The sequence below is a fragment of the Bos indicus genome, chromosome 6 (genome assembly GCF_029378745.1).
Source record: "Bos indicus isolate NIAB-ARS_2022 breed Sahiwal x Tharparkar chromosome 6, NIAB-ARS_B.indTharparkar_mat_pri_1.0, whole genome shotgun sequence".
Taxonomy (NCBI): Eukaryota; Metazoa; Chordata; class Mammalia; order Artiodactyla; family Bovidae; genus Bos; species Bos indicus.
In genome coordinates this window covers 115,945,908-115,969,817 of record NC_091765.1, presented here as the reverse complement: position 1 = coordinate 115,969,817, position 23,910 = coordinate 115,945,908, and the positions used below count along the sequence as shown (strand labels likewise).

The 23,910-nt window shown below is 51.9% G+C and overlaps 1 protein-coding gene across 5 annotated transcripts in view; it reads left to right on the top strand.

The window, feature by feature from the left end:
* Positions 1-23,910, top strand: part of RGS12 (regulator of G protein signaling 12) — a 115,466-nt gene that overhangs the window by 59,908 nt on the left and 31,648 nt on the right. For all 5 annotated transcript variants that reach the window (XM_070791890.1, XM_070791891.1, XM_070791889.1 and 2 more), the window contains exon 4: positions 2,389-2,410. In XM_070791890.1, coding sequence (XP_070647991.1) covers positions 2,389-2,410 — 22 coding nt within the window. The remainder of the gene's footprint in view (positions 1-2,388; positions 2,411-23,910) is intronic.

The window sequence follows — 23,910 nt, the reverse complement described above, 5'->3', positions numbered from 1 at the left end:
GAAACCTTTGATGACTTCACAATTTCGTAGTCATTTGACATCTGCATTGACCTTTGCAGTATCTGAGATTCTGTTCATTGCTGTTTCTGCTTGTTCTTTCTCAGGGGGTTTTCCCTTGGGCTTAGGGGAGTTTTGAGCTCATTTCTAGGTGGGCTCATGCTCTTTGAACTCCTGTGGGCCTTGCCTGACTGCTTCTTCCCAGACGGTTTGTGTTTGTGGCTGTGGGGCTGGGGCTCTTCACCCCGGGAGCGTCCAAGTGAGGGGACGCGCACCCCTCAGCCCTGCGGGCCTCCGTTCCCTCCCCGCTCCTCCCGCAGGGGGCCCTTGCTTCCTTTAGAGCAGTGTTGTATTAGAAAGCTGGTGTGTTTTGATGCTCGCTTCACAGTGTTTCTGTAAATCGACAGCTGCTCTAAAGCACGTTTGGGGACCTTTACCTGGATCTGGTCACCCTGTACCAGAGGGCCCCCTTCCAGAGCCTCTGCAGCCGCAGGCCTGCCCTGCTGGCCCTGTCCCCGCTGCCCAGCCGGCCCAGCCTCCCCATGGGCAGCCTGTGCTCACCAGCCACCTTCTCAGCTTCAGGGACACTCTTCTCTCCAGGATCTTTGTGCATTTGGGGGATGTGTGTAGAGATTCTTTACTGCATTTTGTCCAGTCTGCTAAAGCCTGAGTTTTCAGCTTTAGCTGCGACCATACATGGAGTGGACCACGTCCTTCACGTTGGTGGATTTTACATTTTCTGACTTGCTTTTCAGAAGTTATTATTGATGGGGTTTCTACTTTTGTGTATGGCCTTGCAGAGTTTCCTCTCGCAGTCTCAGGGAGTGAGTTGCCTTTGATATTATTGAATTTTCCCAGGCTCGCAGGTGACTTGTGGTAAGCATGGGCAGGAGGACAGTGTCCGTGAGCCCCCGTCCACCCTGGGGAGGGGGCCCCCCACTTCTCCACCGAGAACAGACCCTGCTGTGCAGGGGCTGCTAGCTCCACCATAGCCTGTGCAGTGTTTGTGACCCAGGACTCAAGATGGTGTGAAGCCGTGACGAACCCGATCCTAGGGCAGGGTCCTGGAGGCTGGCCCCCGGGGGGAGGAGGGCGGCTCACCGGGCTGGGCAGGGGTGAGCCCCAGGAGGTGCGGCCCCCATCCTCCAGGTGGGGGCGCCGGCACCGGGGACGGGGGCCGCACAGTGTGTGGGTGTGCACTTGACGTGGACCACCCTTTCCTCAATTTGGCCGCGAACACCTGCTTTCACCCCCGGGTGGGGGGCTGTCCCTGGAAGCAGTGGTCTGGCATCTTCTCCCCACCTGTTTGCTCTTGGCCTTGGGGGTCTTGAGACGTGATCCCCGCTGACAAGGGAGGCCCCGGACCTGGGAAGGGGCCCCCCGTCACTCTCCACGCTCTGCTCTCTGGTCTCCCTTCGCTCTGCAGAGAGGAGGGCGTGCAAGGCCCAGGGCTTCTACAGCGGGCTTCTTCTCAGGGCATGACTTCGGGCTGAGATGCCAGGGGTGCTGTCTGCCCCAAGGCCTGCGGGCCCCGTGTGGCTGCCGTGGGGCCCTGCCTGCCTCTGGCCTGCCAGGCTGTGCCTGGGCTGTGACCAGGACTTGTCACAGAGGTGCTGCACCCACGCCCTTCCCGCGGGGCAGCTCCTGGTGTCTGTGCTGCCTCCACAGGCCCCTTCCCCTCTCCTGGCTTCTCTGGAGGCCCTCCTTCCATGATCCCAGGCACCCTCCCTAGGTTGCAGCCTCAGAACTGCGTTCTCAGGAGGACTTGCTCAGCCGTCCCCATCAGAGAATTGCTCAGTTGTTTGGAGCTCTCTGGACCCTGCCTGTTGTCCCAAGACCTCTCTCCACCGCCTCCTCCCTCCAGGCCTGGCTTGTCCCCACCTGCCTGCCCAGGGTGGCTGGGTCAGAGGTCCGGGCTGGCTGCAGGCCAGCTCCCCTCTGCCACCACCACCGAGGCGGATCTACCCCTGGGTGGGCCTGGGGTGAGAGTGCAGAGCAGGACTGCCATGTGCCCTGGGCCACGCATCACTCTGGATGGACAGAGGGCAGGCCTGCCTCCTGGGCTCGGGTGTGCCTGGCAGACTCAAGCCCGGGCTGGTGAGCCCAACTTCTAAGGCTGCTCCGAGGTGGTTACGAAGCCTGCGGTGTCAGGCGTGCCAGGATCTGTTCTCCAGGGAGGAAGGGGACGGTCGCCCGGCCGCGTCCTGGCCTGTGGGTGGGGCGGGGCTCACCCAGGAAGCAGAGGGCCACGCCCCGGGAGGCGGCCGTGCCCGGGCACCTGCTCCCAGAGCAGGCTCGGCCAGAGGCTGGCTGCGCTCCTCACACGGACGTGCTGCCTTCTGACCGGTCATGAGGCCCAATTAACTCATGTCTCTCTCTCTTTTCTTTCAGTCCGCAACTGTGTCCGATGGGGGTAAGTCACAATTTCTAATGTCTATTTTTTATAATTTTTGACGAAGTTTCAAGTGTGGGGTATATTTGCTGTTGACTCACTCTGACGTTGTCTTCTCGGCGTTTCCACCTCTGGGGGGTGGGGGTGGTTCACCGGGGCCTGTTGGGGGGCCGTCACCCCCGGGCCCACCACCGTGTTTGGGAAGCCGTCTGTTGAGGACACGCTGTCGTGACAGTGTCTGGGCTCGTCCCCACGTATCCCGTGGGGGCAAGTAAAGACCTGCCGCCCGCGTGGTGGAGCAGCTTGTAGACCAGCGAGCCAGGCTTCAGAGCGCTCGCCGGATTGGGGCGGTTCTGGGAGTTCGGCGAGACGCTCAGAGGCTGAATTTCCGTTTCTTAGGAAAAGTTCAGTAGATGATTGGAACCTGTGGGACAAAGAGGAAAAAGCTTTCTTTCTGCCTTTAAGTGATTCCATTCAGGGGATTCTTTTACTGAAAGGAGGTGGCCAGAGACTTCCTGTTTCATTAAGTCATTCCTCTGATGTAACCCTTATCCCTTTGGCTCAGTGAGTTTTAAAAAGCTCTCCAGACTGACTTGGAGGGTTTCTCCCCAAAGTTCCTTGTTCCTTGTAACACTCATAAAAGTCCTTGTGCTCACAGGTTTGTTTCTTTTTATGTGTTTTTAACGACTCTATTCTGTCTATTGAGAGTTGAATCTTACAGTTTGTTAAAATGTAAAAAGTATCAGCATTTTATTTTCATTTATATGTTAACTTTGGGGGCCAAGAAGTGCCAGAGCTGGGGTCAGGGTTACCCTCTTTATTGTGAGCTGAAGAGAAACCAAGTTTTCTGGGCTTCTATTGTCCAACAACTGCTGACTTCAGTCCCGGGCCTTAGAAAGGGTGGCTGGTGGGTGGAAGGCGGGTGGGCACAGAGCCACCAGGAAGTGCCACCAGTCACCCTCTGCCTGTCGGGGTCCGTCCACGTCCAGCGTGGGAAGTACGAGAAACACGCTGACACCCGACACTGAGACCAGATGGGTCCTAAAGGTTGTGTTCGCAGATTTATTTTTCAGCAAAAGGAATTATGTTAACTTGCCTTATGTACACTGATAATCTTGTCATTTAATCACCTTAAGCTAAGAGTGGGAAAAACGTCCTTAATGAAAGGAAATAGGATGTAACCAAACTCAGGGCAGCAGTGAGCGGTTTTACAGTGTTCTGTTCACGTTAGCCTTTCTCCTGTGTGCTCATTTAGGTTTTCTGGTAGAAGGCATTCATTTCTGCAGAAAATTTATTCGTTTGAGAAGTTTATTTAATATGTTCAGTTTAATCATACATGGTAAGCTGTATTCATCTGTTAAATTTTCTTCTGTCAGCAGCAGGCACAGGAACCCCACAGCATTTTATTATAAACTGCATTTTACAGTTTCTGGAAAGCTGAACTTGCCCACTGTGGAAGCCCCAGACTCACGGCCGCGTGTCCTCCGTAAGGAAGTGGGGTCCCGGCTGGTGGCAGTGGCCCCCGCCTGGGGGGCTCCCCTCCCCGCCGTCATTCTCCCCCTACCCCGGGCCGGTGCCGCTCGGGACGGCCCCGCTCCGTGAGCCCCGCTGTGGAGAGCTGTTTCACGAGCCTGCAGGTCCAGGGGCTGCAGACGACAGTCCAGTGTGTGTGTCCTGAGGAGTTTCCCACTTCCATGGTTTCCCACGTTAGTCTCTTTTCTGATCATAGATAAGGAGAAAACGTGATCTTATTTATTTTACACGTTTGTCCTAGGAGGTATGTGTTATTAAACATGTTCTGCCATCTTTACAAGTAAAAGCAGCTGGGCAGAAAGAGGGCCCCACAGACACCGAGTTAAGAGGCGGGGGTCAGGCTCTGGGGTCTCCCCCTCTCACCCGAGCGTCCCAGCCCCACCCGGGACCCTTCACTTCCCGATACCTGCTTCCTGGGGTCGCCTTCCCCTGTGTGGTCGGCGGCTGGTGAGAGGATCTAGGTGGGAGCTTGGAACGTGTCTCCACGCAGAGACGTCTCACGTTCGTGCCGAGCAGGAGATTCCGGCTCCGGGGCCTGGCGCTCCAGGAGCACACTGCTGCCGTGGGAAACGCGTCCTGCCCTGACTCAGGAGCCAGCTTCGGGGAGCGGCCTCTTCACAGGCTGGGATGGTTCCCACCTAGTCATCCCGTCTAGTGTGGGTGACTAATAGGTCAACACTAGATGTTTTGTGTTCAGTTCACCTTGTTGGTGAGCTCATTGGGCTTACTTACCTGCTGGACTCACTTCACACTGTATGTTTTCCTGTGTCTGTTCTTGCCATGTAGTTAGCTCCGTGGCTTTATTTTAAGGAGGTTGGACAATGCCGCGTTTGCAGTCTTTGTCAACCTGAAGTGTGTCTTCACTTTCTCCGGAGGAGAGGGACCCAGAGCCCGAGACCACCCTGTATGGAGGGTTGGAGGTCAGTCTCTGTGGAGGGCAAACCAGGAGCTGGGCTGAGTCAAGGAGGCAGATTCTGCCTCAAGATCAGGAAGAACATTCTAGCCCTTGAGCAACATTTAAAAATGCAAGGATCTAAAAAAAAACAAAAAAAAATGCAAGGATCTGCCTTGTGGCAAATCATGCAAACGTGTATTCGCGCTGCCGCCCCCAGCACTGGGACAGGCAGCGCTGGGAGCTGAACAGGCTGCTCCCTCCACCCAGAGACGGAGCCCTCTGTGCGGTGGCTTCAGGGGTGTCCTCGGCCCCCAGCACAGCAGTCACGCAGGAGTGTCTGCTGAGTGAGTGTGGGGTTCAGGTTTTCCTGTGTGGCAGCCGCAGCCAGGGCCTGGGGGCTCAGTAAGACCCGCACTAGGCTGTTAGGGTGGGGGCCTTCTTAGTAATATCCTCTTAAAAAACCAGGCAGGCTCGGTAGAATCTGTTAAAATGCAACAGCAGACGGGTCCTCTGGACTCATGGGGTGTAGCCCACCCTCTGGTGACGCTCCAGCTTCCAAGGCTGGGGGACCCGAGGCAGCCGGCTTCCACGGGGACACCTGCAGTTTCCTTTGTCTTTCTCCAGAAGCTGTAGTTTACCACCTCTGATTAACAGACAAATAGTTTCAGGGTAGAGTGTGAGCTCCGTGCCATAAATGAATCAGCAGTACTTTGCAACATTCAATTATTGTTCTAACAGAAACTGGCCTTCAGAAATCGGGAAGAATACCCGAGACCAGAGATGTGCGTCCTCCAGCTCTGTTTGTTTGCTGAACGGAGACATTCTTTGAGTTTGTGTGTACCCCCTGCCCTGCCCTCTCCATCTGCCTTTTTCCGACAGCGCGCAGCTTTGGTCAAGCAGTAGGGAGTGAAGAAGGGGGCAGGTTAGAAGAGGCTGAGAAGGCCGCCGCGCGGGGCTCCGTGGCCCCCGGCAGCCGAGGAGCCTGGCCGCCCAGCCCGGGGTGTCGCCCAGCGAGGGGCGCCGGCGTTGGCCCGTGAGCTGGGCCTGGCCTCAGCCAGCGCGGTCCGGGGGCCCAGGACGTGGGGAGGGCCGAGGTCTGCGGGCACCGCGTGCTGGCCCGTTCCTTTGTACCTGGTGGCTGAGCGCTGTGCTAGCTGGTTAGGACTGGTGGTGGTTGTGGGCCATATGGCGTGCGGCTGGGTGTATCAGGTTAAGCCGATGATGCTTTCAGTGACCAGGACCCTGTCGTAAACCTGGGCTGTGAGATGCCCTCAGAGAGAAGCAGGCTGTGGGTGAGCTCAGCGCCCTGCATCCTGCTCGCTGCCCGCCCGTGCATGTCACCCTGACTCACCTTTGATACCAGCAGCCTCTTGCTGCACAAGGCTTTCTTTTTCCCTTTTAAAAATGGTTTTATTTTGCTTTTTTCCAGCTTTACAGGGGTATAATTGATAAAAGATTGTGTGTTTAGGTACATGATGTGATATGCTGATGTCCGTACACGTGGCGGCAGAGTGACTGCAATGAAGCTGATTAACACCCTTGCTGCCGCACGTGGTACCTGCTGTGTGTGACTCGGGCCCACTGAGGCCGACCATCTTCGCAGACAAGTGTACAAAACACCGTGGTTAATTGTAGCCACCACGCCGCAGGTCCTCCCCTCGCAGCAGAAACTCTGATCCCTCGGCCTGCATCTCCCCGTCCCCCGCCCCAGCCCCCGGCAGCCGCCGTCCTGCCCGCTGCTTCAGTGAGCTTGAGTGCTGTGGTTTCCACAGACAGGAGAGCATGCAGTATTTGTCCTGTGTCAGGGTTGTATGTAGCATGTCCTCCAGATTTATCTACGCTGCTTCGCAGGCAGGATCCCCTTCTTTTTAAAGACTGAATAATATTCCTTTAATGGAATTTTGGGATGGAATATTATAACGCCATCACCTCCATCCATCCCTCCGTGGACACTGAAGTTGTTTCCGTATCTTGACTGTTGTGAGTAATGTTGCAGTGAACGTGGTGATGTAAGTAGCTTTTGAGATTCTGTTTCATTTGCGTGAATGCCCAGGAATGAATTTCTGGATCACGTAGTCGTTCTAGTTTTGATTTTTTTGAGGGACTTCCCTACTGTTTTCCACGGCGGCTGCACCCATGTCCATTCCCACCAGCAGTGTGGGAGGGTTCCCTTTTCTCCACACCCTCCTCAGCGTTTCTGTCTTGTCCGCTTGATAACAGACACGGCTGCCCACCAATGGGCGTGAGGTGCCGCCTCGTCGTGATTTCGCTTTGCATTTCCTCAGGACTACTGACGTTGAGCGTCTCTTCATGCACGTGTTGGCCATTTGCATGTCTTGTTTGTCAAAGTATATGTTCAACTCAGGTTTTTTGCTCATTTTTAACCTGATTATTTGGGGTTTTGTTATAGAGTTGTATGCATTCCTTGTATATTTTGGATACTAATCTTTCTTCAGATAGGTTTGCAAGCCTTCAGAAGGAATCCTGGCCACGCTGCCACCGGGAGGCAGTTCAGACCCTCAGCTTCTTTGCTCTGCCCCCACCCCAGGCCAGGTCCTAAGAGCCTGAGAGTGTTGTGTCCCCTTCTTCTTTGGGGAGGTGTGTCGGCTGTATTCAAAGGCAGTTCTGTTGTAGAGGTTGTTTCCTGTGTCTTTAGTTTGATTTTTCAGACACACCTTGCCTCTTTTTTTTTTTTTTGCTTTTTAGTCGTTTTGCAACAACCTTGATTCTGTCCTCAGTCTCATCGTCTCTGCGTTTCCCCCTTGCGCTCATAGAACGTGTTTTTCCTTTTCTCTCATTGTTGTTCGGTTGCTAAGTCGTGTCTGACTCTGTGACCCCTGGACTGCAGCTCACCAGGCTCCCCTGTCCTTCACTATCTCCCAGAGCTTGTTCAAATTCATGTCCATTGAGTCAGTGATGCCATCCACCCATCTCATCCTCTGTCGTCCCCTTCTCCTCCTGCCCTCAGTCTTTCCCAGCTCAGGGTCTTTCCCATGAGTTGGCTCTTCACATCAGTGGCCAAAGGATTGGAGCTTCACCTTCAGCCTCAGTCCTTCCAATGAATATTCAGGACTGATGTCCTTTAGGATTGGCTTGATTGATCTCCTTGCAGTCCAAGGGACTCTCTAGACTCTTCTCCAACACCACAGTTCAAAAGCATCAATTCTTTGGCGCTCAGCCTTCTTTATGGTCCAACTCTCATATCCATACATGACTATGGGAAAAACCATAGCTTTGACTAGACAGAACTTTGTTGACAAAAAATGATGTCTCTGCTTTTTAATGTGCTGTCTTTTTAATACACTTTCCTCCCTTCTATTAGCATGAAGTGATGGGACTGGATGCCATGATGTTAGTTTTTTAAATGTTATGTTTTAAGCCATTTTTTCCACTCTCCTCTTTCACCCTCTTCAAGAGGCTCTTTAGTTCCTCTTTCTGCCATTAAAGTGATATAATCTGCATATCTGAGGTTATTGATAGTTCTCCCAGAAATCTTGATTCCAGCTTGTGATTCATCCAGCCTGGCATTTTGCATGATGTACTTGGCATAGAAGTTAAATAAACAGGGTGACAATATACAGCCTTGTCATACTACTTTCCCAATTTTGAGCCAGTCCACTGATCCATGTTCTGTTCTAACTGTTGCTTCTTGACCCATATATAGGTTTCTCAGGAGACAGGTAAGGTGGTCTGGTATTCCTTGTCTCTTTAAAAACTTCTAAAGTTCTTTAGGCTATGTTTTCTTCCAGACCAGACTTTGTGTTTGCTTTTTGCATATTATATACCGTCCTTTATCTGTCAGCTCACCCATCCACCCATCCATCCACTTACTCATCTATCAATCCATCCACTTAACCCATCCATCCATTCACCCATCCACCCACTTATTCATCCCTCCGTCCACCGTTGATCCACTTACCCATATATCCCTCCATCCCTCCATCCATGCGCCAGCCCGCCCGCCCGTCGCCTGTCTGTCAGCCCGTCCTCCCGTCTGTGGGTGTGTGCAGGCCCCACAGCCCATCACTGTGCTTTCTGCCACAGACATTCTTGAGCCCAGAGAGACCACAGCGCTGGGCTCCTGTCGTTCCTGCCTCAGCCAACCCCTCAGCACCAGCTGGGCTCTACGCACAAGGGTGTGTCCTTGACTTTCCCCCTTGTCCCTGTTCTCCTGCCGTAGTTGGAATGCTTAGAGTTTGGTTGGTGCACCTTGCTTCCCAGGACGCCTGCCAGGGGCTCGGGGGTGGGTCAGACGCAGAGCCTGTCAGAACCTTCTTATGCTTTACCTTTTCTTGGCGTTTTCCCCCTTTCCTCTTTTTCTTGTTTGAAGCTAATGGCCTCAGACCATGCCCTCTGTTTTGGTTGTTTTGCTAGATCGGTGGCTGATCTGCAGTCCCTCCGTTCCAGCCCACCGGTGCTGGCCGCCGGGAAGCAGTCTGGCTCTTCTTCAGGTGCCCACACTCCCCCGGGGCTGCTGGCTGCTTGTTTGCTTGGTCTTGTCTTGAAATGACGATCAGTAGGAAGCGGAAGAGGACAGTGGGTGGTCAAGAGCGACGCTCCCGGTCCTCCTGACCTCCTGCTCCTCCAGGAGCCGTGCGGTGAGTGTCCTGGGCGGGCAGAGCGCTTGGAGGGCCTAGCTCCTCCCCACGCCTGGCCGGGGCTGCACCCAGCTCAGGGGCCTGGCTGCCTGGCCCCATCTGCCAGGGTTCTGCCCGCTCCATGACCTGCTGGACACCCACCCAGGGAACCGTGCTGAGCAGAATCTGGGTCAGATCCGACCGGGAGTCCCCGTTCCCTGCCTCCAGGCTGGGGGTGCTTCCCGCCACCCGCCCAAGTCCAGCCCCAGCCCTCCACCCGCTTTCCCTGCACCTTACGTTCACGGCAAACTGTGATTTCCAGAAGGGGCTCGTTACTTCAGGTGCTGGCTAGAGGGTCCTTCCTGTAACACCTTCCCGTGTGAGACGCTGCGTCAATGCACAGAGGCGCCCTGGTGCCTTGGGCGTTTGCTGGAAAGGGCCGACTCCCCCGCAGCTCCTTGGTGGGCGCCTGCCCCCAGCCCAGTGACATGCGTGCAGCAGGACCACAGCTGGAGGGAAGCTCACGGGCTGGAGCCTCTGTCTGTGTCTCGTCTTCACTCACGACATCTCCTCCCCTGCCTGGTGGGTGGCGGGCAGCAGCGAGCCCTGTGGCCAGGCTGCTTCCTGGCCTCTTGTGGCGGGCCTGGCAGCGAGGCCTGCATGCCTGTTAATAGCCGAGGGAGTTAAATTGCCCGCTTCTTCAGAATGTCAGGTACTACAGCCTCTCTTGTTTGTGCAAATGAATTTGCATTCTCGAGCATTACAAAAGAGAAAGACTGATGTAAAGGTTCCAGGGCAGTGCCATGGTAGGATTTGTGCAGGGTAGTGCCATGGTAGGATTTGCGTAGAGTTCTGGTTGTAAAGGTTCCAGGGTAGTGCCATGGTAGGATTTGCGTAGAGTTCTGGTGAACTCATATTTTCCTTGTCAGAAAAATAGTGCAGCCTAATTGCTCATTTTAAAAAATGTTTGCTAAATAGTAGAGATGGAATGGTAATTTGTAATTTGCTGTGTGAGAGGGGTTGTTTAAAGCAGACGTCTTTATTTTGGTTTAATATGTCACATTCCTTATGGTTTGCTTTGAACCTAAAAATTATACCCAGCGTAACATAGTGTATTTATAGGGTTTGAAGTACTAAGTATTTTATAAATATGAGTCAGACTTAGATTTTCGCTTTTAGAAGCATAGAATCTTGATTTCTGCCAAGATTCTTTGCAATGTGCTTCTTTCCAGTTCTGCTAGAGAGTTTTTATTAGTAATTATTTATACTGTTTCCAGCAAACAGAAGTTCAGAAGTCATAAACCAGTGACCTCATACCTTCGCCCCAGAAGCCCTGCTGGCTGACACTCGGGTGTGTTTGCCTGAGGCCTTTCTTGCGCGATGCTGCAGTCACCGTGGAGATGGTCCGCTCTGTGTCCCTCCTGTCCACTCCCCGTCCTTCCTCAGAGGCCCTGCCTGGACCTGGGTGTGTGTCCTTCCACTGCAAGGGATGGTCCGTTCGATTGCCGAGGGGCGGCGTCTCCTAGGGAGCCGTGGCTTGAAGAGCAGTGTGAGGATGGCTTAGCGGCCGCGTGTCCCGTCGGGAGTGGTCACCCTGCAGCCCTCCCCCCACACGCAGCCTGAGCTCCCCCCTCACACGAGTGTTCACTCAGGGTTTGTGTCCTTTCGGGGTACGTGTTCCACTTCAGTGAAGAGTTTACTAAAATAATTAATATTGGTTTAAATACTTGAAGGTCTCTACCCAAGAACCTTCAACGTGGTCTGACATTTTTATCAGGAGAATACGTGTGGAGTCGCTGAGAGAAAGTATCACACAGATTGGGTTGAAAATCTGATTTGCCCAAGTCATTGAGGGGAAGAGATCTAAAAGCTGACCCTGAAGTTGGGGAGGGCTCGGTGGCTTGTCTCCAGGGCTCTCTGGGCGCTTTTGTGGTTGTGAGGAGAGAGTGGATGCCTCTGGGTCTGCCTCCTCTACTTGTAAGGTTTTCCCTTTTGCTGACCTTCAGCAGCTTAATTATGGAGAGTCTTGGGTGGGTCTTGTGTGCCTGCCACTTGGGGTGCATTGAGGGTCAGAGATTGTTCGTTCTTCTCCAGCTCTGGGGGCTTGGGCTTTTCTTGCAGGCCACTGGGGCTTGCTCAGTTTCAGCCTTTTTTCTTCTCCATGTGCTTCATGTCTCATAGTTTCTTTTGCTCTGGGTTCGCTGATCTCTTCTTCAGTGTTTAATATGCCATTGGTTCCCTCCTGGGGACTCTTGCTTCAGAGGTTGGTTTTCTATTTCCAGCAGCCCTTCTCTGACCTTGTGTAACCCTTCACTTCCCTCCTCATAAGTTCATGCTTTCCTTTAAACTCTTGAGCACGTTTACAGCATCTCAGAGTGTCTTCAAGTCTGTATCTGCAGACTCATCCTTGCTGTCCTTCATGGGTCCATTCTACTGACTGATTTTCCCCCTGGGTGTGGCTCTCATTTCTGCATCTTTCCTTGGCTAGTGATTTTCCAGTGGGTGTTCGATTTTGTTATCCTCCTTTGAAGAGTGTGGGGGTTTGATTTAGCTGGCTGTCAGGCTACTTGGGGATTGGCTTTATCCCTTTGAGGCTTGTTTTTAGGCTTTTTAAAAGGACAGATCTAAAGTAGCTTTCACTCTAAGCTTAGCCCCACTACTTACGGCTGACACATGTGGAGTCTCCTTCGAAGGCCAGGTATTCAGCCAGAGCTACTGGGGACTCAGAAATCTCAAAACCTGGGCGAGTTCTGGGAGCACGGAGTCTGCAGCTCCCAGCTGTGCTGTTCCTGGCCTCCCAGGGCTGCATCCTGTGTGCGCACGGCTTAGAATTCAGCAACAGACTCAGGTCTCCCAGATTGCTTTCTCCACTGCTCTTTCCTCCCGGCACCTGCGAATCCTGGCCTGGCCTAACCCTGCTCTCTGGTCTCTTCTGCTGAGTGAAGAGCTGTGATCTCCGTGAGCTCCCCTTCCCTGTGCAGACGTGTGGAAAGTGCCTCCTGGCAGACAGCGGGCAGCTCAGGGCTCGCCATGTTGATTTCCACCAGAAACCAGAGTCCAGACTTTGAAAGCCATCGTTGCGTGTGTCTTGCCTCGTTTTGTAGTGACATGTCACCGGCAGGAGGGGAAGTCCTGTCTCAGTTACTCTGTCTTAGCCAGATACAGACTTCTCATGACAGCCTATAAAATTCAGAGCAAACCTCAGGTCATGACACTTCCCTGCACAAAGAGCTTCAGTGACTTCCCATTACCTGTAGTGTAAGAGTGAGCCTCGCCACCCAGAGAACCCAGGCTCATACCCGCAGCCTGTCCTTGGCGTGTCCACCGCCCAGCTTGGCACTGAGCACCCCGCGATGATCACACAACCCAGCCCCGGAGCCCCACGAGCTCTGAGCTTCTGCGGACCGGTGCCGGCAAGCCGCAGCGTCGCCAAGCCGCAGCGTCGCCCTCCCGGAGGCAGAGCTCGGGCACAGCCCAGGACGACTGCAGGTGATCAGCTCCTGGGAGTGAGGGCAGCCACCCGGCCTGCAGCCCCCTCGTTCGTGCTGTTGCTGACTTTCACAGTGAGCGCTGAAGTCTCCCAGAATACGGAGGAGTGTCTCTCCAGAGACCCCAGGGGGCCCAGGAACTGCCCTTCCTCTGACAGGAGGGAACTGGGGGCCCACCCCCTCGGGGGATTTCTGGCTTGTCCAGCACCCTGTGGAGAGAGCAGAGGCGTAGTTAGGTGCTGGGTTGGTCTGTGGATGGTGATGCTGAGGTGTGGGGACTCCGGCGATGCCGGGCTGTGGTCACGAGCTCTCAGGACACCTCACACCCCGTCACTCCTGCCTTCTCACTGCAGCCTGGAGCCCTGCTGGCGTGTGGCTCCTGCTGGCCCAGGAGAGAGCTGGTCCTCTCTCCCATCCCCGTGTGAGGTGCTCAGAGCTTCCATTCAAAGGTTTAAGAGCAGCAAAGCCTGACAGTCCAAATCTGGCGTGGTTTCCTGCTTCCTGCAATCTGCCGACACCAGCGACGAGTTCCCGTCAGGAGCCGACAGTGGAGATGTGGCTGAACATGGGGCGGACAGGCCTGGCCGGGCTCCCGGCGTGTGTCCTGCTGGTGGCAGGAGGCCGTGGGGCACATGGAGCCAGCGCCCCCGCCCCAGCCCACTCCAGGCTCCGTCCCCCTCCTCGGGGCAGCGCCAGCCCCTCCTGGACAGGTCAGGGTCTGTGTAGCGACCCCCACCGACCACGGGAGCTCGGGGCACACGCAGGGCGCCCTCACTCGTGACCTGAGTCGCCAGCTTGGCCAGTTTGGATTTATAAAATGTAGGTAACACATCTAGGAAGGAGAGTATCTGACAGCCGGTGATTAAATGTCACACACAGTTACGTTTTACATTCGTCACTTCATGGCAAACAGGAGGAGAAGCGCAAGCAGCGACAGACTTTATTTCCTTGGGCTCCAGAATCACTGCAGACGGTGACCGCAGCCGTGAAATTAAAAGACATTGCTGCTTGGAAGAAAAACTGTGACAAACCTGGACAGTGTATTAAAAGGCAGAGACATCACTTTGCCAACAAAGTCTGCATAGTCAAAGCTATGGTTTTTCCAGTGGTCGTGTATGGATGTGAGAGTTGGACTATAAAGAAAGCTGAGCACTGAAGAATTGATGCTTTTGAACTATGGTGTTGGAGAAGACTCTTGAGAGTCCCTTGGACTGCAAGGAGATCCAACCAGTCCATCCTAAAGGAGGTCAGTCCTGAATATTCTTTAGAAGGGCTGATGATGATGCTGAAGCTCCAATACTTTGGCCACCTGATGTGAAGACCTGACTCATTGGAAAAGACCCTGATGCTGGGAAAGATTAAGGCGGGACGAGAAGGGGATGAGAGGATGAGATGGTTGGATGGCATCACTGACTCAGTGGACGTGAATTTGCGCACCCTCCTGGAGATGGACGGCGCTGGGTTCTGGTTTAGCTTGCAGGGCTGTGACGACGGGTGGGTTGAGCAGCGTTCGTGTCTTGCTGGTACCGGCCTGTCCCCTCTTATGAAGTGCCCGAGCAGGGCCTCTGCGCATTTTCCTCATGGACCATCTGCCTTTCCTTACTGGTTTGTGGGCAGTGCTGACACATGTCCTGGGACTGATTCTCACGTTGGGCTCGTATGCTCGGGTGAGCTCCCTGCAGCTTGCTGTTCGGTCTCCTCACGCTCTTTTGATAACTGTGAGTTTCTCATCACTTTCCTTTTCTTCTGATGCTTTTATATCCTTTAGAGCAGCGGTTGTCCTTCCCAAGACCATGAAGGTGAAACCATGAAGGTTCTATCTTTTACGGTGAAACCTCTGGCCATCTGAGTTTTGTATGGTGTGAATCAGGGGACGGGCTTCATTTTCCCTGTGAAGCTGGTGGCCCAGTTCCATCTGGGGCAAAGGCGAGCCTCTCCCCGCCGAGCAGGCGTGGCGTCCGTCAGGTGGCCCCGTCTGTGGTCTGTTCCTGGCCTCTGACCGCTGGTTGCTCTGTTGTTGGGTCAGCAGCTTGTGTCGTGCTTACGCCGTCTGCCTGCACTCAGAGGTCTGCTTGTGTAGTCTTGAGACGCGGGGCATTGATTTGCACGTTTTGGAGCCATTAGTGGGTTGCCGGCGGTTTTCCAGACTCACCTTTCTTCTGTCTGGGCTGGTGGAGACACAGGACTTCTGGAATTCGTGTGATGCTTTCGCTGGCAATGGTGGCAAAAGCCACGCTGATATTAGGACAGCTGGGTTTTATGTTTTGTGGCCGTACCTTTGTGATCTTCATTCTGTCTTGTTTTCTAAAAATCTTCAGGTCATTCCCGCAGGAGTAAATGCTAAATCTGGCTGGGTGTGTTTGCCTTTTAAAAAGCCAGCCCTTTTAGATGACTTAGCCTCTACCCTATCTAAAACCGGCAGGAAGTGAGCTGACTTCGGGCCCGTGTGTCGCCCTCAGACATGCGGTTGTTCAGAGGAGGGAGGGAGAGTCTTGTAGCGTATAAGGCTTTGTGGGGACTTGCGTGTAAGGTGACCAGTTATCCGAGAGAGGCCAGTGGACAGGCCGTGTCTGCCTCTGCTGATGGCTGGGCTGGTCTGCTGCCCACGGGCGCTGGGGCACTTGCCGAGCTGGGCGGCGGGGCCTGGTCGGACCAGGGGCCTGCGTGTGGGAGCGGAGCCGAGCCCCAGCCGGTGGACTGAGGGGACCCCTGGTATGAGTCTGGGGGTGGGAGGAGCCAGGAAGAAGCCGAGAAGGAGCCGCTGGGGCTGCGGAGCCCTGGAGAGGATGGTGCTGTGCCCGTGAGACCTCCACGGACAGCGGTGACGGCGTCGGCGGGGCGAGGGGGCAGGCCCGGGAGAAACGGGAACGGGGCAGGGAGACACGCTCCGCTCTGGACCTGTGACTCTGGAGATGCTTCTCAGACTCCAGATGGGACCGTGGTGTTGAGAGTGGGGTGGGTAAGTGCGGATGCTAGAAGCGGTCGGGCCTGGAAGTGTGAGCTGGGGGTTTTCAGTCGGCGGGCGGGTTTAGTGCTGTGGGAGGCTTGAGTGGTGGGAGGTCATGAGAAAAGACGAGGCCCAAACATGCGCGATCAGTGGGCAGTGGAGGGCGGCTGGGGACGCGCGGCGAGCTCGAGTGGGGCGGCTCAGGCCTCTGTGATTTGGGCACCGGGACCGCAGTGCAGAGTCACTGCGGGAACCGCGAGGCCCTTGGAGCAGCACGCGCACGCACGTGATTAGGAGCCGCCAGTTTATGTTAGCGTCCCTGCTGCTGTCTTCACTGCATTTCCGGTGGGAGTGGCTCTAGGAGGGAATAAGACTTCCTAGAAGGACTAGGCAGAGAGAAGAACCCAGGACAGGACACAGGGCAAATGGAAGGAGGAAACGGCCTCAGAGGAGAAAAGCTCTCCGTTTAGATTGTTTAAAATTCAAAATTAAAACACACAGGAAGATTGAAAAAATTAAATGAAATTAATCTTTTTCTTGTGTAGATTCTAAGAAAAGAGAATATTGGTATGGCGATAATAACATCACACAAAATAATTCAAGTTAAAAACCTATAAAAAGAACAAAGCAGGCAATATGCACCAAAAATAAAGAGTCTCTCACTTATCAACAAAGTTAGATGGACTACAATAAACATGGACAAGTATTCTTAGGGGAAGGCTATGCTATGCTATGCGTAGTTTCCAGAAACTAAGAAATAGAATTAGAGCACAGAGTATTTCAGACAACTTATATACATACACACATGTATTACATTTTATACACACACACATATATATTACACCCAGTAGAGAATATACTTTTTTCTCCAAAGGCACATGGCGTATTTACCAAAGTTGACAATATTCTACTCCAGAAGTGCAGTTCCTACAAATTAAAAATATGTTTATAGCATACAGGTCACATCTACTATCAGCAGTGTAATTAAACAGCTGCTGCTGCTGCTGCTGCTGCTAAGTCGCTTCAGTCGTGTCCGACTCTGTGCGACCCCACCAGGCTCCCTGTCCCTGGGGTTCTCCAGGCAAGAACACTGGAGTGGGTTGCCATTTCCTTCTCCAATGCATGAAAGTGAAAAGTGAAAGTGAAGTCGCTCAGTCGTGCCCGACTCTTAGCGACCCCATGGACTGCAGCCCACCAGGCTCCTCCGTCCATGGGATTTTCCAGGCAAGAGTATTGGAGTGGGGTGCCACTGCCTTCTCCGGTAATTAAATAGAAGCCAGTGGAAAAAAAGACAATACAAAATAATCTGTATGTTTTAAAGTTTAAAACTATATTTCCAAATAATCCATGGGTCAAGGAGAAAATTAAAATGGAAATTATAATACAGTTTAGAACTGTTTAATAATTACAGTGCTGTACATTAACACCATTGAATATAGTCAAAGTGGTTTTCAGAGAAAATTTTGTAGTATTAAATATATATATTATAAAAAAGAAAAGTTAGAAGATATAGGAAGTAAGCTTTCAACATAAAAACATAAGGTGGGGAAAGCATAACAAACTCAAATTAAGATTAAGGAAATAATAAGGATAAATTAGAAATTAACAAAACGGCAAACAAAACAAACAGTATATAACTGATCAGACAAAAAAAGAAGTCTTCAGTAAGTATGACCAAGGAAAAGAGGGAAAATATATCAAGAATGAAGAAGAAAGAAGACAAAGATGACATCAAATACAACAGAGAAGTGAAGTTACAAGAAAATTCTATGAATAACTTTATACTAATGCATCCGATTCATCCATTCAACAGTTATTTTTAGAGCTCCTACTTTCTTCTAAAAATTGTTTTGTGCACTGGGGATATATTGGTGAACAAAGTCCCTGCCTTCATGGGATTTACATTTCAGTAAGGTAATATCACACGGGCTTCCCTGGTGGCTCAGAGGTTAAAGCGTCTACCTGCAATGCGGGAGACCTGGGTTTGATCCCTGGGTCGGGAAGATCCCCCAGAGAAGGAAATGACAACCCACTCCAGTATTCCTGCCTGGAGAATCCCATGGATGGAAGAGCCAGGTGGGCTACAGTCCACGGGGTCGCAAAGAGTCGGACACGACTGAACGACTTAACTTTCAGCTTAACTTTCAACTTTCAAGGTAATATCACAGTCACGTGGGCAGATTGTGTTGTACGAATAGATTAAAGGGGTAAGACTATATGATTATCACAATAGAGACTAAAGGGAGTATCTGATAAAATTAAGCCCCCATTCTATTTTTTTAATTGAAATATAGTTGATTTACAATATTATATATTACAGGTGTACAATACACTCATTCATAATTTTTAAAGGATATACACCGTTTATAGTTATCACAAAGCATTGGCTGTATCCCGTGTTGTACATAATATCCTGTAGTTCAGTCACTCAGTCGTGTCCAACTCTTTGTGACCCCATGGACTGCAGCACACCAGGCTTCCCTGTCCTTCACCATCTCCTGGACTTTGCTCAAACTCATGCCCATTGAGTCCGTGATGCCATCCAACCGTCTCATCCTCTGTCGTCCCCTTCTCCTCCTGCCTTCAATCTTGCCCAGCATCAGGGTCTTTTCCAGTGAGTCAGCTCTTCCTGTCAGGTGGCCAAAGTACTGGAGTTTCAGCTTCAGCATCAGTCCTTCCAATGAATGTTCGGGACTGATCTCCTTTAGCACGGACTGGTTGGATCTCCTTGCAGTCCAAGGGACTCTCAAGAGTCTTCTCCAGCCACAGTTCAAAAGCATCAATTCTTTGGTGCTGAGCCTTATTTTTGGTCCAGCCCTCACATCCTTACATGACCACTGAAAAAAACACAGCTTTGGCAAAGTGATGTCTCTGCTTTTCAATACGCTGCCTAGATTTCTCATAGCTTTCCTTCAAGGAGTGCGTGTCTTTTAATTTCATGACTGCATTCACCATCTGCAGTGATCTTGGAGCCCAAGAAAATCTGTCACTGTTTCCACTTTTTCCCCATTCGTTTGCCATGAAGTGATGGGACTGGATGCCGTGATCTTAGGTTTTTTTTTTTTTTGAATGTTGTTTAAACCAGCTTTTTCACTCTCTTCTTTCACCCTCATCAAGAGGCTCTTTAGTTCCTCTTTGCTTTCTGCCATTGTAGCGGTGTCATCTGCGTGTCTGAGGCTGTTGATACTTCTTGCGTCTGGACTCCAGCTGTGCTTCATCCAGCTGATGTTTTGCATGGTGTACTCTGCATGTGAGTTAAATAAGCAGGGGACAGCATATAGCCTTGTGCTCCTCTCCCAGTTTTCAGCAAGTCTGTTGTTCCGTGTACACTTCTGCTGCTTCTGTGCAGTTTTCTCAGGAGGCGGGTCAGGTGGTCTGGTATTCCTGTCTCTAAGAATTTTCCACAGTTTATCGTGATCCACACAATCAAAGGCTTCAGTGTAGTCAATGAAGTAGAAGTAGATGTTTTTCTGGAATTCCCTTGTTTTCCACAGGGCGGAGTCTTAACCACTGGGCCGCCAGGGAAGACCCTTGTCGCAGTATTGTTACGATGCCTGTGTACAGTGACTGCTGTGGGTTTACAGAATGGTCCAGCGGCCTGGTTGAAGAGTTTTGGCAGCATCCTATGCCATTAGTACCCGGCTGTGGATGGAGGTTCTTAATGTACAGGAGGCTGTGATCAAAACCATCCCCAAGAAAACGAAATGCAAAAAGGCAAAATGGTTGTCTGAGGAGGCCTCACAAATAGCTGAGAAAAGAAGAGAGGCAAAAGGCAAAGGAGAAAAGGAAAGGTATAAGCATCTGAATGCAGAGTTCCAAAGAATAGCAAGGAGGGCCTTCCTCAGTGATCAGTGCAAAGAAATAGAGGAAAACAATAGAATGGGAAAGCCTAGAGATCTCTTCAAGAAAATTAGAGACACCAAGGGAACATTTCATGCAAAGATGGGCTCGATAAAGGACAGAAATGGTATGGACCTAATAGAAGCAGAAGATACTAAGAAGAGGTGGCAAGAATACACAGAAGAACTATACAAAAAAGATCTTCACGAGTAAGATAATCATGATACTATGATCACTCACCTAGAGCCAGACATCCTGGAATGTGAAGTCAAGTGGGCCTTAGAGAGCATCACTACAAACCAAGCTAGTGGACGTGATGGGATTCCAGCTCAGCTATTTCAAATCCTAAAAGATGATGCTGTGAAAGTGCTGCACTCAATATGCCAGCAAATTTGGAAAACTCAGCAGTGGCCACAGGACTGGAAAAGGTCATTTTTCATTCCAATCCCAAAGAAAGGCAATGCCAAAGAATGTCAAACTACCACACAATTGCACTCATCTCACACGCTAGCAAAGTAATGCTCAAAATTCTCCAAACTAGGCTTCAGCAATATGTGAACCATGAACTTCCCAATGTTCAAGTTGGATTTAGAAAAGGCAGAGGAAACAGAGATCAAATTGCCAACATCCACTGGATCATTGAAAAAGCAAGAGAGTTCCAGAAAAACATTTACTTCTTCATTGACTAAAAAGCTAAAGCTAAAGCTTTTGACTGTGTAGATTGCAACAAACTATGGAAGATTCTTCAAGAGATGGGAATAAAAGACCATCTTACCTGCCTCCTGAGAAACCTGTATGCAGGTCAGGAGCCAACAGTTAGAACCAGACATGGAACAAAGGACTGGTTCCAAATTGAGAAAGGAGTATGTCAAGGCTGTGTACTGTCACCCTGCTTATTTAACTTCTATGCAGAGTACATCATGCAACATGCCGGGCTGGAGGAAGCATAAGCTGGAATCAAGATTGCCAGGAGAAATATCAATAACCTCAGATACGCAGATGACACCACACTTATGGCAGAAAGCGAAGAACTAAAGAGCCTCTTGATGAAGGTGAAAGAGGAGAGTGAAAAAACTGGCTTAAAACTCAGCATTCAATAAACTAAGATCATGGTTGCATCACTTCATGGCAAATAGATGAAGAAACAATGGAAACAGTGACAGATTTTATTTTCTTGGGCTCCAAAATCACTGCAGGTGGTGACTGCAGCCATGAAATCAAAAGACAGTTGCTCCTTGGAAGAAAAGCTATGACAAACCTAGATAGCATAATAAAAAGCAGAGATACTTCTTTGCCAACAAAGATCTGTAGAGTCAAAGCTATGGTTTTTCCAGTAGTCCTGTGGGAATGTGAGAATTGGAAAGAAAGCTGAGCGCTGAAGAATTGATGCTTTTGAACTGTGTTGGAGAAGATCCTTGAGAGTTCCTTGGACATCAAGGAGATCAAACCAGTTAATCCTAAAGGAAACCAGTCCTGAATATTCATTGGAGGGATTGATGCTGAAGCTCTAATACTTTGGCCACCTGATGCAAAGAGCCAGCTCATTAGAGAAGACTCTGACACTGGGAAAGATTAAAGGCAGGAGGAGAAGGGGATGACAGAGGATGAGATGGTTGAATGGCATCACTGGCTCGATGGACCTGAGTTTGAGCAAGCTCCGGGAGTTGGTGGTGGACAGGGAAGCCTCGCGTGCTGCAGTTCATGGGGTCACAAAGACTGAGCGGACTGAGCTCAGTCACGGACACGACTGAGCGACTGAGCTGACTGATGACTGTGTGTTACAGAAGGGAGAGCACCCTGCCCAGCCAGGAGGAGTCGGGGCGCTTTGTCCAGGACTCAGCTGTGTCAGGTAGAGCTGGGCTGGAGACTCCTGCTCCTCAGACGTAGCTTGCCACAAAGCAGACTTTGAACAAATATATGTTGAAATGTCCATCTTAGTGTCCCGTGCAGTTTTAGGATGGCAGAGTGAACAATGGTTGGTTCCTGGTGTGGTGGAGCCCCGATCTTGACTTATTCCATGGAAGAGTTAGGCTTGAGTGATCCCCAGGGCCAGTGAGGGGAGAGAGGGCACACCTGCCAGGTGGGCACTTTAATCTTTATTTTTTTGCACCATGTAAATTATTTTTTTAGTCTGAAACTATATCAGACTCAAAATTTGCAGCCGTAGAACAAAGAACTTCTCCTATACCATTTGAAAGTAAGTTGCTGATATGATACGCTATCATCTTGAATACTTTAGAGTATTAAAGTATTCCAGAGGAATACATTTTCTTGTAAAATCAAAATACAACTGTTGAAATTATGAACTTAACGCCGATACATTCCTGTGATCTTGTCCTCTGTCTATTCATTTCACCAATCCATGGTAAATTTCAACTCTACAGTAAAAGGATCCAGTTCAGAATCACACTTTGCTTTTACTTGCCGTGGTTTTTCTGTCTCCTCCAGGAGAAGAGTTCCTCCTTCTGCCCTTGCTTTTCACACTCATGCTGCTTTTGAAGACTGCAGACCGCTCCCTGCGTAGGTGCTACCTCAGTGTGGGTCACCTCTGCCTTAGCTCCGCCCACTGGAGACAGCCAGGCTGCTGGCGGGGGCTTTGGGACGCTCACGCATTGTCAGCACCACCTCCCGCAGGAGAAGGGGCAGGAGAGCTGCCTGCCTCCCCGGGTCGGGGGCGGGGGGAGCGGGACATGGGGCCTGAAGACCCCATGGAGCAGGAGCCAGCCTGGTGACTAGATTTTGTGAGCCTGGGATAAATGACTTTTTAAATCTGATTGCTTTATCTGAAAACCACATAAAAGCCGCAAGTGTTGTCTAGTTTTGCACCTGACGTATTGCCTTCATTATTGAGGTTTTGTGAAATCTAACTGTCCCAGAGCCCGGGTCAGAGCTGCGCAGGCTGCACCTGAGGCGAGAGCCAGCCTCTCCTTGTCTCAGTGGCTCCTCTGCACTCAGCGCCCTCCCTGCGGGGCCGGGGCGCCTGCCCCGGGCACCCGGGTGACCCACGGCCTGGACCCTTTTCCCTCTCTGCTGGCCTGCCCACCGGCCCCTGTCCTGGGGGGTGCCTGCCCCGGGCACCCGGGTGACCCACGGCCTGGACCCTTTTCCCTCTCTCCTGGCCCGCCCGCCAGCCCCTGTCCCGGGGGGGCGCCTGGCCCAGGCACCCGGGTGATCGCACAGCCTGGACCCTTTTCCCTCTCTGCTGGCCCGCCCGCTGGCCCCTGTCCTGGGGGGCACCTGGTGCCCAGTGACGTGGTCTCCATGCAAACCCGGGCCCAGCCGTGGCTGCGGTCTCTGTGCCTCAGTTGAGCGTGGGGTCAGCACCCGGCTTGAGTCTCCCTTGTGGGGCCCCCAGTTGGGGTCCCTGGGCTTCTGCATTGAGCAGTGGCCTGCAGACAGGGTCAGGCCACAGCAGGGGGGTCTAAGCTTCGCGTGTGGCCCTTGGCACCCGAATGAAGGGAGGTCTTCATGGAGTGTATGATTTTAATCACTGAAATGAAATACATTAACTTCACAAAATAATTTATAAGTGAATAATGTAAGTTTTTCCATTCAAATCAATGAAATTGCCTAGGGCTCCTCTTTGAAAAGCGCCCCTGTCTCTTGTTGGTGAGTCCTGGGGGCCCTCTGTGGTCAGGTGCCGGTTAGTGGGCAGCCATGTGCGGCCGTGGCTGCCATCTCCGCGCCTCGCGTCCTGGGCCCTCAACGTGACAAGCGACAGCGTCCCCTCCGCGTCACCCCACTTCCCACGCTGCCCCTTTTTGGTTGCCGTTCTGCCCACTCGCGGCCTCGCGAGCTCTCCCGGCGTCTCACCCCCATCTGCTTGGCATTTCAGTCTCCAGAAGGACTTGTGTCGTTTCAGACCCAGGGAGTTTGTGCTGCTTTGCTCTGCCAGAATAGTTATAACTCGACTTCTCTAATGTTGACCCCAGGAGGGTCTCAGATGTAGGTTTCTGCCGTGTGGCCACGCGTCTGGTGGCCCTGGCAGGTACACGCAAGGATGCTGCACCTCTTCTAATTGTCAGCAGGGCTCTAAACAGGGGCAGGCCTTTCACCGAGAGGAGCTGGGCCGCCTGCCCGAGGCTGCACCAGGTCAAGCAGGACACGGCCTGAGGTCCGTCCTGCCCGTTCTTACCTGTGTCCTCTTCCTCCCCAGTGGCCTGGCCACTCATGGGGGTTGCCTGTGCGGTTTCTTCGAGGAAAGACAGGCTGCGTCTTTACATCTATAAAGCATACCAGGG